This window comes from Panicum virgatum, chromosome 4K (genome assembly GCF_016808335.1).
Source record: "Panicum virgatum strain AP13 chromosome 4K, P.virgatum_v5, whole genome shotgun sequence".
In the NCBI taxonomy this organism is placed as follows: Eukaryota; Viridiplantae; Streptophyta; class Magnoliopsida; order Poales; family Poaceae; genus Panicum; species Panicum virgatum.
Genome location: NC_053139.1, coordinates 42,278,027 through 42,293,353, shown reverse-complemented (window position 1 = coordinate 42,293,353; position 15,327 = coordinate 42,278,027). Strand labels below are relative to the sequence as shown.

At 48.5% G+C, this 15,327-nt stretch overlaps 1 protein-coding gene across 1 annotated transcript; it reads right to left on the bottom strand.

Moving 5' to 3' along the window:
* Positions 1-9,706: 9,706 nt before the first annotated feature.
* LOC120704939 (probable homogentisate phytyltransferase 1, chloroplastic) lies at positions 9,707-15,327 on the bottom strand. Its single transcript, XM_039989474.1, has 12 exons — positions 14,760-15,327; positions 13,319-13,608; positions 13,109-13,192; positions 12,950-13,024; positions 12,750-12,833; positions 12,236-12,325; positions 11,229-11,330; positions 10,986-11,081; positions 10,741-10,812; positions 10,578-10,673; positions 10,172-10,276; positions 9,707-10,012 (listed from the first exon to the last, which is right to left on the bottom strand). Exons 1-12 carry the CDS (start codon positions 14,821-14,823, stop codon positions 9,971-9,973), a joined length of 1,200 nt encoding a protein of 399 aa, XP_039845408.1. The 5' UTR covers positions 14,824-15,327; the 3' UTR covers positions 9,707-9,970.

The following is a 15,327-nucleotide window of genomic DNA, read 5'->3' as shown; positions in this document are numbered from 1 at the left end:
TTTTTCTACATTATCATTGCTACATGTTTTAGATATTTAATATATCTTTTTTATTTTGTAGTAGCTTCTACCTCTGGACTTGGATCAATTGCTGAAGAAGGACTTGGATCAATTGCTGAAGAAGAATAAATATATTACTTCGCGATGACACTTTTTGTATGTCATCTATCTTTCCATTTATATTTTCATGTATCTTTTGAACTGTGAGTTTGTAGATGTCTATACTTAAAACTCGGCACGGGGTTCGACTCAATCCTAGTTCCGCCACTGATGGCTGGCACGGCAGCAGCCGGTGAAAATCATCATCTGTGCCCTGTTAGTAGTTGTTATGCCTTTGCAGACTGGATCGTGACTATATGTGGCAGCCAGTAATCAGCCGATCCGGGTGACTAACTTTAACTTTAGTCCCGTCACATCAAATGTTTGGATAACAATTAGAAGTATTAAGTATAGACTAATTATAAAACTAATTGCATAAATGGAGACTAATTAGCAAGATGAATCCATTACTCTAATTAATCCATCATTAGCATATATTTACTGTATCACAACATAACCAAAATATGAATTAATTAGGCTTAGTGGGTTCGTCTAGCGAATTAGCCTCCATCTTTGCAATTAAATTTATAATTAGTATATATTTAGTACTCATAATTAGCGGTGTGATAAGGACCTGTTTGGAGGAGCTAAAATTGAGTGCTAGAGTTTATAGCACTTATTAGCACTCATAACTTTGCTAATGTTTTTAAATCTTAGCTATAAACTTTAGCACACCCTATTAGCATTTTTGTCTGGATACACTAGTGGTAAAGCTTAGCACTTTTCATCTAATCTATTAGCGGTTGTATCCAAACGGAGCCGGGAATCGCATACTGTCACTTTGTCAGCGTGCATCTGAAACAAGATGGATGTATACCTATATAAACAAACATAGACGACGGAGCATGCATGCATGCAGCGCACCGATGTGTCAAACTTAAGCATGCAGAGTGCCGCACGTTGAATTAGCAATGAACCTATGGGTTGTTAAAACTACTTCCATCTGGAGCGCGAAGCGAAAATGGCGAAACGTCAGACGTCACACTCGCTTCGATCGATCTCGAGTCCCCAACGCATATTGGCTAAACACCAGTACACAGTGGCGAATCTAGCAAACCTATCTAGATGGGGCTCATCTCCTTTCTCATCTTCTTCCTCCACTTCTTTTTTTTTCTTCTTCTCCCATTTTTCTTCATAATTTCTTTCTAAAAATAAAAAGAGGCTTAGGGGGGTATCCATTGATGTTGGAGAGGTAGTGGAGCTTGATCCCCCTAGCCCCCCTTTGGATCCGCCCCTGCCCGTACATTAAATCCCCAACACATGTGTTGTTGTGTATATGGATCTGATCTGCCGCGTACGACCAGGAACAGCACCTGCATTGCAATCCTACTGTGGTGCATGTGTATCTTCGTACGTACACACACGCCATGCCGACGATCCCCGCGCGTACATACACCGATAGATACGCGTACGTGCCCGATCGAGAGCGGCGCCCGTACACCTCCCTCCATCTCCAACGCATACGCATGCAATGCGTGCGTGCCATCGATCGCTCGCCGCGAAGGCGCAGGGACAGTGGGACACTGTGCGCTGCTGCTGCTGCTGCTTCTTACCCTGCTGACCACGGTCCACTACGCGTGTCGTGTCCCGACGAGGCACGGTACGTGCTGCATGCCGCGCGCTAGCTAACTGCGTCACCCCTAGCAGCTATTCATAACGTGCAGCATGCCCGCAGCTGCGGCAGCAACGGCATTGCTGCCGCGAGACACTGGCACGCGACCGGGGAGCTCCCGTCCACAGACCCACGCGTCGGGCCCTGACCTGAATGGGAACTGTAGATCGAGGGGACAAGTGTGTGGCGCGGCCCGGGCAGGCCACCACCTGCAGGCTGCAGCCTGATGACTCCTGACCCGCGCGCCCGGAGCGAGCGATCGAGCTGAGTCCTGGCCTGCATCGACGCGTACGCGAGCACCAGGGCACACACGCTCGCCGCAGCGTAGCCGTGCCGACCGGCTGAACTACGGTGCGCCGCCGCAGTGGCCGGCCGGCCGGGCGAGGAAACCCGAGGAGTCGTTTTCGGGCAGGGCTGGACGCGACGACGGACGGACGCGATCTCGGCGAACAGTTACGCTTCGTCCCGCGGTCGGGTCGGGGGTCTCGGGGCTCGATCGCCATGCGTGGCGGCGCGCGACATGGCGTCATGGCGATCGGTCGGCAGGGAGTTTTAACTCCGGGGAGTTAATAGCGGGCAGGGGGCGACCCGGGCGCGGCGACGACCTCGAGGGGCGCGCGCGCGCTCGCGAGCGGATCATTGGGTGCTCATGGTTTCGAGGCCCTGCGGCCTGCCCCAGCCGGCAGCCTGCCCGGGCGCGGCAGGCCAGGACCTGGCCACGGCCGAGGTGTCTGCTGCAGTGCTGGCGGCCGGTCGTGATGACGCCGCGGCTGTGCCACTGTGCGGGCGCGCGAGCGTCGATCGGGATCCCGCAATCGAGGCTGTAGCAGCAAGCGGCTGCCCTTGCCGGGCGCCGGCGGGCCAGCGCCGCGCACAGCCGCACAGTGGCGGTGGCTGTGAGCGCCGCGGCGCCTGCGCGCGCTGTGGCCGACGCCGGCGGCGCTGCGCCGGCCGGTCCGTACGCGCGCGGTGCATAGTCGTTGCGTCGTCCCTGTGCGCACGGCCGGCGGGTCGCTGTGGCATGCGCAGCGCGAGATATGGCGGCGTCATACACGCTCCGGGGAAACAGTGCGCTCGCGCTGTCGACGCTGGAAGTGAATGGCTGCACTGTGCGGAGATCGACAAGTCCAGGTAGAAGCTACTAGATCAATGGCCAGCATGCTGGAAACAGTGAAATACTATGCATGATGCTGCAGCTTGGAGCTCGCAGTCTGCTTGATGACTTCCTGTAAATTTCTTAATTGAGCTATGACCGGCATCAGGGAGGGCATCAGGCCATGCTTGAGGCCGGCTTTTGTTTCAAGGGTATTAAATCATTTTGCTTTCACAATTATGGGCGATGTTCTTCCTGAATGCTTAAGTGTGACGTACTACGTGACGTAATTGCCGGTGGTTTTATGAATCACCTGTCAATTTGCGAGAGGCCTTAACGTTCTTGGGTGAACTAATAAATACTAATCTGTGCAAGGCAGCTACCTTGGCAGTCGACCAAATTTTATCCATCGAAGAGCCTGCTAGACGGTAAGAGCCCTGGTTTATTTTACCGTGTGCTAGCTCCCCTTGCAATCCAAGGAGCGCCTGCCTCCCGATGGCCCGGCTTGACGTGACCTTACCTCGATCGGTCCACCGGCACACAGGACCGCCGCTCCTGCGCTCGCGACATGATCTTACGCGTCTCCGGCCCCGGCTCGACATGGCGCACCGTGGAGATCGACGGACACCGCCCCGAGCCCCCCCCTGCTCACCTCATCATGCGCCTGCCGGCAGTTGGAGGCTGTGCCGTGTCAGTTACTACTGCGATCGATCTCGTCGTCGCTCGCGGCCACGGCGCCATGCTGCGCCGCCGCCGCACGCATCAGCCCGGAACTGAAGCCGAACACCGTACAGCACGCCGCGATAGGCCGCGCCGGCTGGCCGCCGGGCGGCGGCTCGAACCGGCCGGCAGCGCTACGGCCGCCCCGGCGGGGTTCCATCTCGTTCTCGCTCGACCAGGGCGGCCTTCAGGCCAAGGCGGCGCGCCGCCCCACCCCGCCGGAGATCGCGGGACTGTGCGGGGAGATCCGGCGCCGTACGCTGGTGGGATCCGGGTGCCGGCGCAGCGGGGGGCGGGCCAGTTACTGATGCGCCCGGGGCGCGCGCACATTGAGGCCCCGTTTGGGAGGACTTCACCAGCGGCTTCACGAGCGGCTTCAGGTGAAGCCCTCCCAAACGTTTGTTTTGGGACCAGCTTCACGTGTGAAGCAGGTCTTGAAGCCGCTAGCGGCTTACACAGGCAAAGTGAAACTATGAAATCGTGGCTTCACGCGGCTTACACATCAATCTAACAAGTGAAGCTGTTTTGCCAAATATTTTCTAAAACGGTTCCAACTCCACCAGAAAAGCCGCTCCATTTGAAAAGCCAGAGCCGGACCTGTTTTTGAAAGAGCCGGAGCCCTGCCAAACACACCCTGAATCGGAGGAGAGGAGCTAGCAGGCCTTCCATTTACTACGGCCTGGGACCCCCGCCCGGGCTGTCTCGCGGCCCGGTGGCCCCGGCCCCGCCGGCGGCTTCTACGTGCTCCAGCTCCACAATTCGATGTGGCAGGGGAGTCGGGATCGGGAGCCGAGACCCCACCCGTGCTGCCACCCGGAAAGCGTGGGCAAGGACGGGCCTGCCGGGGCGTGCGCGTGCGCGCAACGTGACGGGTAAACTTGGACGCTTGGTCACATGCGGACATGCGTGCGCGGGGGTCGTGACCCGGCGGCTGGCAGGGGGGCCATTATTTGGCGATCGTGCGCAGCGGCGGCATTGCGGCGAACAGCGTCGCAGCTACTCTAGGAAGCAGCGCTTGTGCACTAGTAGTTGTAGTAGCGAATATGCATTTGACTTGTCTTGGTGGAAAGAACACTATGGTATTGCTAATTAATTAATCCATCTCTAGTTTCGTGTTCAGGTTTCTACTCTGACTTCTACTTTATTCTTTTTTCTCTTTTGGGACAACGGTTGTGTGGGCGACTGAATAGGCGGGGGGTTTCACATCGATATGCATGTAGAACTAGTAAGACTAAGAAATAAAAATAAAAAGACAATAAGAGTTAATAAAAAAAGAATATGTGGAATAATTCTTCTGTGTCACAATACAGGAGGATGAATTAAAAATAGATTGGCTATCGTTCTAGAGCATAGAATAAAAAAAACTGAGCACGTCCATGTTGTTCATCCAATATCATTATCTTTTTTAACCATAAATATATTTTCAAACTTTCTACTAATATCTTTTCAAACTTTCTACACTGTAATCCACAACTTTGTAAATCCAAAACTGGGTACACAAAATTTCATAACTTTCTACAATTAAATTTAAAAATCTATGCTACTAGATACAAAACTTTATACATGGATATTTGAAACTATTTACAAATAGATATAGAACTTTTTACATAAAAACTTTCTACTGAAATAAAAATTAATACTAAGTTCAATAACTTTGGAATTTTCAAATAAAATTTAGTAAAATAAACTCTGAACTTTGCAGCCCAAAATAGAAAACTTTCTACTAGCATGTTATAAAAGTTTGTACTCTCGTGAAAACAACTTTACTCTTCAAAAAATCTGGAACTTTGTGATAAAACATTTTTGTGCTTTTACATATAATACTCATAATTCAAAAAACTTTGCATTCCCATATTGGGAACTTTATCCTAGCCTATCATAAACTTTGTATCTCTCTGTTCTAAAACCTTATCTGAAAAAAAAGTTACAGCCTTCAACATTAGAACATATGAACTGTAGAAATATAACATTACTAATTTTGTACTCCGAACTCTAAAACTTTGTAATTACAATAAAATTAGCATCTAAATTTGAGGACTTCATACCATTGTATTTTAAAACACATATGTACAGAATTGTTTTCACAACAATCAATCTGCCTTGATCTCATCTGCTGCCTTGATCTCACCTTATAGCCTATGAAGTGTTGTGGTCCAAAGTCTTGTGTCAGAGCTATCAATGAACCTTGGCCTGACCTGTGCAAAATAGGAGTTTAGTAAGCTTCTTATTAATGTGGACACATCATGGTCACAAATATGACAAAAATGAATTCACCATGGTTTAGTAAAAAAACTACTATGCAAATGTCTTGGCAAAATTGCGAAAATACCAGAACTTAAAATCATTAATTTTTTTTCTAGTGGAGAGTGCTAGGCACAGCAAGGTAGTTCCTTCAAAAACAAATAGTATTCATAAACTTTGTGTTATCACATCATCAAAAAATTTACTCCTAAATACAGAACTTTGTGCTTCAAAATCATGAACTTTTTAGTTAAAAACTTTGCATTCTGAAGTTGGAAACTTTGTACTAGCCTATTATAAACTTTTAAATCTTATATATAAAAATTTTTGACCTATATATAGAATATTTTCTATATCTTAACTCTTGTATTGCAAATCAAAACCTTTGTACTGGAATGTTGCAAACTTACAAATTATAAATATAGAATTTTGGTCTAGCATTCAAACTGTGGATATAAAGTAAAGAATTTTAGCCCGACACAAACTTTGTACCACCATGTTTAGAAATTCTTACTCTTAGATCTAGAAGTTTATAGTCACATGTCCAATACTTTGTTCTCATATGTCCAATATTTTCTTGTAAAGTTTGTCCACCTCTAGGTTCCAAATGATATGAAGGGAATATTGCACAACCAATACAAAATTCTTAAAAACTTATACACCAAAAAAACTTTATGCATCCACAACCTTGAAAAAATAACAAAAAATAGAATTACATTGACAACTTTCTACATTCACGACCGTCTAATCACCAAACTCTATGCATATTGGACCTTTGTACTAGCACAATTCAAACATTGTACTCTTACATATAAACCATTTATTCTAATTTTTACATTTTATATTAAGGGGATTATTGCTTACACATTTCAAAACATTGTACTTCTGGATTAAAAAACTTTGTAACTCCAAACTTTGCACTATGAATATATGTAACTATGTACTGCCAGATTGTAATATATGCACTCCACGCTGCAAAAATTTACGTTTGACTTTTAAAGCTCTACAAATGGTGCTTGATAGTAGAATCTTGAAAGCTTTTGACTCTTATATGGAAAACTTTTATAGAACACCTAGCTTCGAATGCACATATTTGAAAACATAATACATATTCATATTTGTGAAAAAAAAACTATGGAGCAAATAAACATCACATGTCCAAACTTATAAAGTTTCATTCTAAAACTCGAAACTGACTACTTGAAAACTTTGAGCACAACTACTGAGAACTTTCAGATCATGTATATGAAAAATTTGAAAGTGCGATGCAAGGGACCGAAGTGCGACGGAGCTCGGCGCGGCTGCCTCCTCGTCTCCGGTGTACTGCCCCACGCAGCAGGCGAAACGGAGGCGTGGCGAGCTTGGTGCAGCTTCCGCTTACTTCTCATGCATACTTCGTCTCAGCGCGGATGAATCGCACGGCAAGCACGGCGTGCGACGTCGAGATCAACGTGGGTCTCCGGCGATTCGCCGCCTTGTGTCCCTTAAATCCGGTGATTGGATCCCCTTCGCTTGCACCTCAAGGCTAAAGGAAGGGGAATAAAACAAAACGGGTCTAGAATTTTCGAAAATGATGGTGGAATTCGAAACGGTAGAAACTGGGAAGCCAGCCACCGTCTCCATCTCTAAGCAGTAGAAACACGTGGCTGTCGTTCGCTGCAATCGCTTGCGGCGCGCGCGCTCTATAAGAAATCTGGCTGGCAGGGGTAGTACCGAGGGATTGATGGGGGCCGACGTCACCCTCCCCAGCCGGGCCGTGGTACTGCGCCCGATCACGCAAATGTCAACCGGGCCGGACGGATCCGCACTTGCGCGGTGGCCCGGCTTGCATTTGCAGTTTCCTTTTTTTTCTTTGGCTAGGATTGGCATATGCAAGGGCGGGAAATCCTATATATCTTCCAGAAGATTTTTTCTTCTTCACCTTCCAGTGTTTGACATTCGTGCAAATCATCTGGTCCGTTAAATCTACTCAGCCCTAATCTTCTTCCTCCTCCTTACTCCTTCCTCCCATGCGCCGCCGCCCACTGCACCTGCTGCGCGGCTGCTGCTGCTGCTGAGCCGCTGCATGCTGCTACGCTGCATGCTCCTGCACGCGCCACGGCTGCTGCGCCGTGCGCCGCCGCCCCTGCTCCGCGCCGGCGCAGGAGAAGAAGATGGATTGAAAAAAAATGTTGATCTAGATTTTAATTTGTTGAATCTATTTTTTGAGATGTTGAAATAGTCTGTAAAAAATGTTGAATCTACTATTTTCAAATGTTAAAGTATTTTTTCAAAATGTTAAAGTTAATTTGAGCCTAATGGGCTTTATATATGCATAGCTTGTACATCTCCAGAAGTTATATAATATAGGACCTCCTGCAAGGGCGCCGTACGATAATTGGAGAAGCTATGCCGCGTGTGCGCGTGTGCACGCTGCTGCCGACAAGGAGCAAGGGAGTTGCCGAATTTCAATTTTCAAACACCGGCAACGCATAGCACAATTTCAGGCGTAAGAGTTGGAAATCAACACGTCCACGCCGAGATCCGTACGATGATGATTCACTCGCTCAACGTCAACACCCAAAAAAGAAGAAGAAAAGAAAAACATGCGATGCCATGCGACACGCACACGTTCTCGTCTGATCGTCCGGACGGCGCTACATTCCCCCCGGTTCATTCCATTTCCACCGGGCGAATTCTGCCACCCGATCCCGGGCTGCGCGGCGCCACCAGAGCGGCACGTACGAAGCGGAGGCGAGCGCGCTGCACGCCGCAGGCGCGAGTAATGGCCCTGGGAACCCGTGCGCGCCGATCCCGAGCCGGTGAGCGGTGCCGGTGCGGCCCTCTGCTCCCGCTGGCGACCTGGCACTGGCAGGCCTCGCAGCAGCAGCAGGAGGCGCGGGCGCGCCCGGCAGGGCAGGGCTGCAACCAGGGAGGAGCAGTGGAGCAGACGGGCCCGCCCGCCCGACCGACGGCCAGCCGAACCAACCAACCGTCTGGGCTGGGGGTGACGCGAGCCGCGCAGCACACTCGCGGTCGCTGGGGGGCGCAGCGCATCGACGTCGGGGCGCGCGCGATCCACCGGGGGACCTGACCTGCGGCCTGCCGCAGGATCGAGCCCCGACGGCACCGGCTTGATGGTATCCCGAGGCCGCCGCCGTGAATAGGGCCGGGCCGGACCACCACGGCGGGCGTCTGTCTCCCTCCACCAGGTGCGGAGACGCCGCTGCGCTGGCAGCACGCATCTTCCCTCGTGCGATTGCCGCCGCAGCAGGCACGCATAGGGATGCAAGTCCCATATTTTTTTGGGTCATTGGGTCGACTCAAAATTTGATAAAATGAACTAAAATAACTTATCAAATGAACTAAAGTAAGCTGCTGCGTAATTAATTTTAAAAAATGAACTAATATGAGAAACTCAAAAACACCAATGAATACCTAGTTGCATCCCTCCGCACGCATCAAGCCAGATGCTCCAATGCTGCTGCACGGTGCGACGCGGGGGCAGTAGAATTCAAGGCAGCCCACGTATCGCGGGGCAGGCGCTGCGCGGGGCACTGGGCGCTGCTGCTGCGGCTGCGGAGTGCGGGCCGGCACAAATTTGCTGCACTGCGCATCTCGCCGCAGCGAGAGCAAGGCGATCCGGCTCCCTGACAGGCGATCTTTCTCGGACAGAAGAGCACGGGCCCCGGCAGCCAGGCCGTGACGCGCCGTACATACAGTCCTTGGACCGTCCGTCCGTTCATGCTACCGCCCGCTGCTGCCTGCTGCACAGGTCAAGGCGCAGACGGGGACGACGCAGTACCACGCCACCGAGCTCCGCTCGTTACTGCTGGTTGCGAGCATACCACGACGCCTACCACGGGCCACAGCTCACCTGGTTGGAGTAGTTACTTGGGGTACGTTGGGGGTTGGAGGTTGTGCGACCTGCCGACCTCCCCCTCTGACATCGCATCGTCAGGTCAGGTCAGCCCGGACGGGCACATCGGATATCATCAAGCCAGCGTGCGGTACACAGGCGGGGGACGGGAATTTTATTCCGTTTTATTGGGCGCCGGCCGTAGCCTGCCAAATGCCAATGGGTCCACCTTCCTCGGTTCCTCCTCTCCCCTCTCCCCCTCGTGCGCGCGCATGTGGCGTCCGGTTTCAAACGGGCGTTTACTCCGGCACTTCAAAGTCCTCCCGAGGAGTTGTTGCCCCGCCGCCGCCGTCGCCGTCGCCGGGCGTCACCGCACCAGGGGGATGAGCAGGTACTCCGCGTAGAACAGCTGCGGGGCCACGTGGGGGTGAGTAAATGGTCAGTAACTGATCCCACGCGGCTACCGGCCGGCCTCCAGGATCCAAGGAGGGGGACCGGATCCGGAGGCGATTAGGCCGGCCAGTACAGACCGCGGGGCGTTTCGAGTTTCAGAGAGGATGGGGTTTACCTTCCAGATGAACATGTAGAAGGATGTTATCGCGGCCTTGCTCGTCTGGTCGACCGACCGCGCGCGGCTCCATAGGATCGCCGCGAGGATGGAATGCCCGGCAATCTGCAAGAAAATTCATGCAGGTTTTGTGACCAGCCAGACAAGAAGCATTCGTAACGAGCTAGAACAACCTCCAATTGCTTGGCATTAGATATTAAGATTTTCATGGGTTAGAAAAGGCTAGTATATGATTTTGAAAAAAAAATACGGGCGAAGCTGATGTAATATCATGTAGGAATCGTGCAGAAAAGGCAGGCGCTTTGCCGTCTTGCTCGCGCAGAAGAAGCTCAGACCAATTAATTATTAGACAATCATAAATCTCGTCACCGAGTGCTGAACAGTAGGAGAAAGCAGTGGCACATACTGTTGCGGTTTTGCTCCACAGAGAGGTAGAAGTTGCTCCCATCAGTATTGCAATGCTGTAGGCCATCTCAAGCAGGCCAACACAGATCCAGAAGACCTGTTTCAAAGTTCATATCAGCATCTCCACTCCAGGAGCAACCTTCTTGGCTATTTCTTTTACTAACCTTCTTTTGGCCCAAACGAACACTGAATGATCGAATCCCAAATATGCGGTCCCCTTCGATATCAGGTATATCCTACAAGAAATGGCAAATTTCATTCAGCGCAATAGTACGAGCATTTCTTACCAGATGAATATATTAAGACATGCCACGGAATGTGATCAAGATTCAGAGTAGATCAAACTGCAGACAAAAACTTCTGCTAGATACTTTTCTAAGGAGTTGCATTCCATACAATTCGCTATTACCTTGAAAAGTGCTATTACAACTGAGAAGAACATCATAAATCCAGTTGCAAACATCAATGGCCTCGTAAAAGCTGCTGGTCTTCTGAAAACAAAGGTCTGGTAGATTTGCATGGACAGACTGTTAGGAAAATGAAGACACCACAAACCATTTGAATTCCAGAGAAACTTCACATGAGAATGCATAAGCTTTTGTTTTCCATGCACATTTCTTTGCATTAAAAAAGATGCCACATGAAGGCTTGCCTGAATGTGGAGAAAAAAGGCCAGCTGAACAATCACTGCGCGAACTGCTAATATGCAGAGTGCTGCAACAACAGCAGATCTCTTCCATCTTAAGTATGGCAACTGTAAAGAACAAAGACATAAACACAGTTTCTTTAGGTTATTCAGGTAGTGACAACTGCTGCACACAAAACTTGGTGCTATTTTAAGTAATACTAGCAATACCAGAAAATGCATGATAAGTTACAGCATCTGTTCACTCATTTTTAAAGATGTCAATTGTTCAACTAATGAAGAAAGATTGTTCCCTGAAGGCCTGAATATGTATGTCCAAAGAGTATAAAATTTAGGAAAATTCAGTATCTCTCTAAAGCTACCACCTTTTCTATGAAGTGAATGGTCTGTGGTCCATTGCTATTGAGTATTGACTATTGCTGCCTCAGATTTGGTCTGTGGTCCATTTTCAACCCTTAATTTCTCTCCATGGTCCATTTTGGCCCATCAAAGTTGAGGTATATCCATCTCTTGCTTCATCAGTTAAATTTGTAAAGCCCATTTAAGTCTTCTGAGCAAATTCCAGAGGAATTTCACCACTCAGTTCGCATCACCTTTCATGATATATGAAAATTAAAACGAGATGATTGTATAAGCATCTCATTAGTTTGTGGTTCTATAATTGCAAAATGAGTTTGCTCTAGACACGAAGGCGTTAGCTCAGAGTGTCTTGTTTTTCTCCTGTAGTCAAGCCATTTAACTCTGTTATTATTGGAGCACTAGCAAACTTGCCTGTTTGCATCTGAGTTAGCCAACACTGTAACTGAAAGAAAACCCCCCTTTAGACTTATTTAGAAGTCAGGGCCTGCTAATTATGTTGCAGATTACATAATGAAAACGTTTGCAATGCAGAAGAGAACCACTAACTACATTACCAAATCCTAACGAGCCTAGGAATCAGTACTTATACCAAAAGCCCTAGTCAAATTCCAAACGGTAGTACCAGGCCCAGGCCCAGAGACATGGGCTCTTACATTGATTGAGTATGCAGTTCCAAGAACGAAGCTTATGAAAAGAGCCCAAAACAGAGGTTGTGATCCAACAGCCCATCCAAGGCCAAAGCTCTGCATATACATAGCACATGCTGTCAGTCTGATAGACTAGGACTGATGAAATTCAGAATAATAACTATTTAATAAAGGTCCTGATCGATATTAGCAGAAATATACAAAAACATTGGCATAAATGATCAAATCTTATAGTTTTAAGGAAAGTAAATGGAGATCCTGGAACTACAGTTTTACAATACATATTCATAATTCACTAGAAATCGAAGTTTGCTCAATCTCACTAGCTGAGACTGAGCACCACTAATTAAAAGAATAATACTCAAAACTTTAACAGGAATACCCCAAAGAGCATATCACTTAGTTTGAGACACCACTTTTAGCCATTTCAGGTTCAGGATCTATCTATCCTGCAAAAGGGAAGTGAAAATAAAACATGACTGAATTTTCAATTTCTTCCATACTGAAAGAGCATAGTTACCATAGCAGCAAAGACCAATACTATTGCAACCCCAGTTGCAGGGGTATATTCCCCAGACGCCAGTGGAAGAGTTGGCTTGTTAACCTAGATAGTAAAAAGAAAACTTTCAGCAGTCAATAAGGTAGTAAAAGGCATTTACTATAATTAAGGTTATAAATTTTCAAAAAAAAATAATGAAGGTTATAGTAAATTCCAAATACCTTGTCTATCTCAATGTCGAATAACTGGTTCAGTCCAACAATATAGATGTTCATGAAAAGAGCTGCTACCACTGCCTACATAAGAGTACAAATGCAGCAAAATGAAACCATACATTTTTTTTGTTTGTACAAGGAGAGCAATGCTCAAAGTTTTACTACCTCCAGCAAACCAGTGAAGAACAAAGGAGATATATCAGACAAGCTCTGGACAGATAGAAGGGAAACTGAGACTATGCTTAATGCCTGCTTAAACCAGAAAATATCATGGATCAATGAAGAGAAAAAGAAAAGAAAAAATAATTGCTTCATCAAAAGATGTTGCACACTGGAGATTCATCTAAATGCGTCAAAACAGCAACATGACTTAACTGTTCCTATGACAGTATGTGGCCGGGAAAATCTGTAAAATGCATCTAATGAAGATGATATTGCCCTCCAGATGCTTGCCGAATCATGTGCTTCAGGTTCAGATTGCAGCGGTTGGCCCGAAGCATTAATAGAAGTACTTGTTGACTGACGTGATATCCTAGAATAGGAGGATTTCCAATCGAACAATTTCTGACTGTGATACAAGGAAGGGCCATGGGTCCTTTGGTTGGAAAAACAAACTCGAGGTTCACCATTTCGTTGGATCGAACAAAATGGTGGTAGAAAATGATCTGGAAAGTCAAATATTTCAATACTAGGTCAAGCGCACAAGTAAGATGGGAAAATCCCACCAAGAACGAAACAGTACGTGACTAATAAGCTCAACATAAGCATGTGTCTGACAACCATGGACTTTTACTACTACAGTTTACATTGGAGTATGAGATCAGTCAAAGAAGAAAATTGTGCTTCCCCTATTGTATCATATCATCTACCAAATGCAAAGTATAATAGAAACTTCAATAATATACACATATGCAAATATGTCAGTGTCGTTGGGGGGCACCACAGCATGTGATTGTTTCAGAAAAGGTAATAGAAATTTAGAATTCTACATGGGCAACAAAGATCTTAGCAGAAAGGTGGAATTCTACATCAGGAACTGGAAGCCTTCAAAAAATCTCTCTTTCGTAAAGCAATCGACATGTCCGTCTCAATCACAAGTAACGTCTCAACATCTCCTTGAATCTTACAAATGCCCTTAAGTTTACCAATACCCTTCATTTAACCAAAGTAAGCAAGGTTTTAATTTCTGTAAATTAAGAAGATGGGATTTCATGACATAACTACGTTGACCTTTCCTTTCACATATTACATACTGATAAATGTCAGAATCAACTGGACAGCAGACACCCAAAATAAGCAAGGTTTTAATTCCTTTCGATTAGCAGAAAGGGATTAGCTACTTTGACTTTCGCTTTCACATACTTATCCTAATAAAAGTCAGAATCAACCCCAACCCGAAAATTCCCTCATGGCTTTGACCATTTCCCCTTTAAAGCCTGAACTGGGCCACAGGAGGAATCAGGCCCGATTCGATTCCCCTCAACTAAACCCTCATTAATACACTGAGATACCCAATAAACCGGTATCCTTCCTAATCACGGCCGAAACCCCCCCTTCGCCATTAATACCCGACAGAGCAACTGCTACTCCATCACTTTGCCACTGGTTGCAGGCTCGACATCACGGAGCGAGAGCCCCTTTTGTCTCTCAATTGGAGAAGAGCGAACGATTAGCCGCTCACCAAATCGAGGCCCAACCTCACAAGCATCGCTGCCGCGCTCCGTAGGTAGCTACTACGAGGGTGGGCGACTTAACCCCTCCGTCAGTGCACGCCCGCGGAGGGGCCGGGGGGGGGGGCAAGAAGGAATGAGCTCACCTCGCGGGCGGGCGGCGCCGGGCCGCGCGGAGAGGAGGGACGGCCGGAGGCGGAGCGCGTCCATCCCTTGGCGCCGCGGCCGGGCGGGGGAGGTCGAGAGCGAGCGAGTGAGCTCGCGAGGCGGACGCGAGCGAGTGGAGGCTGGAGACTGGAGAGGGGAGAGGTGGCGCTCGTCGCGTCGCGGGCTTGCGGCGGGCGTGCGCGGCTGGATGGACCCTTGGGGTTGCCAGGTCACGGCCCTTTCCCCGCAGGCCGCAGCCTTTTCACGCTACAGTGCCCCTATCGTTGTCCTGCCGGCTGCTACCCGTGCCCACTCGCCGTGTTCCTGTTCCCGCGGCGGTCGCCGTCGCCGGCAGCGATTGGGCGACCGGGCGGCGCGGCCCCGTTCGCTAGCTTCGAGAGCGCTGCAGGCGTGCACGGCCACGAGATCACGGGGGTATATCAACAGCCCAGGACCAGGATCATCTCGGTTTTTGGAACCGTTGGAGAGGAAACCTTTGGTGCTACCTGTAGGCGGCTGTAGCTGACGTGGAGTTGGCACGGGTGCCCACAGTAGCGGGTGTGTGTC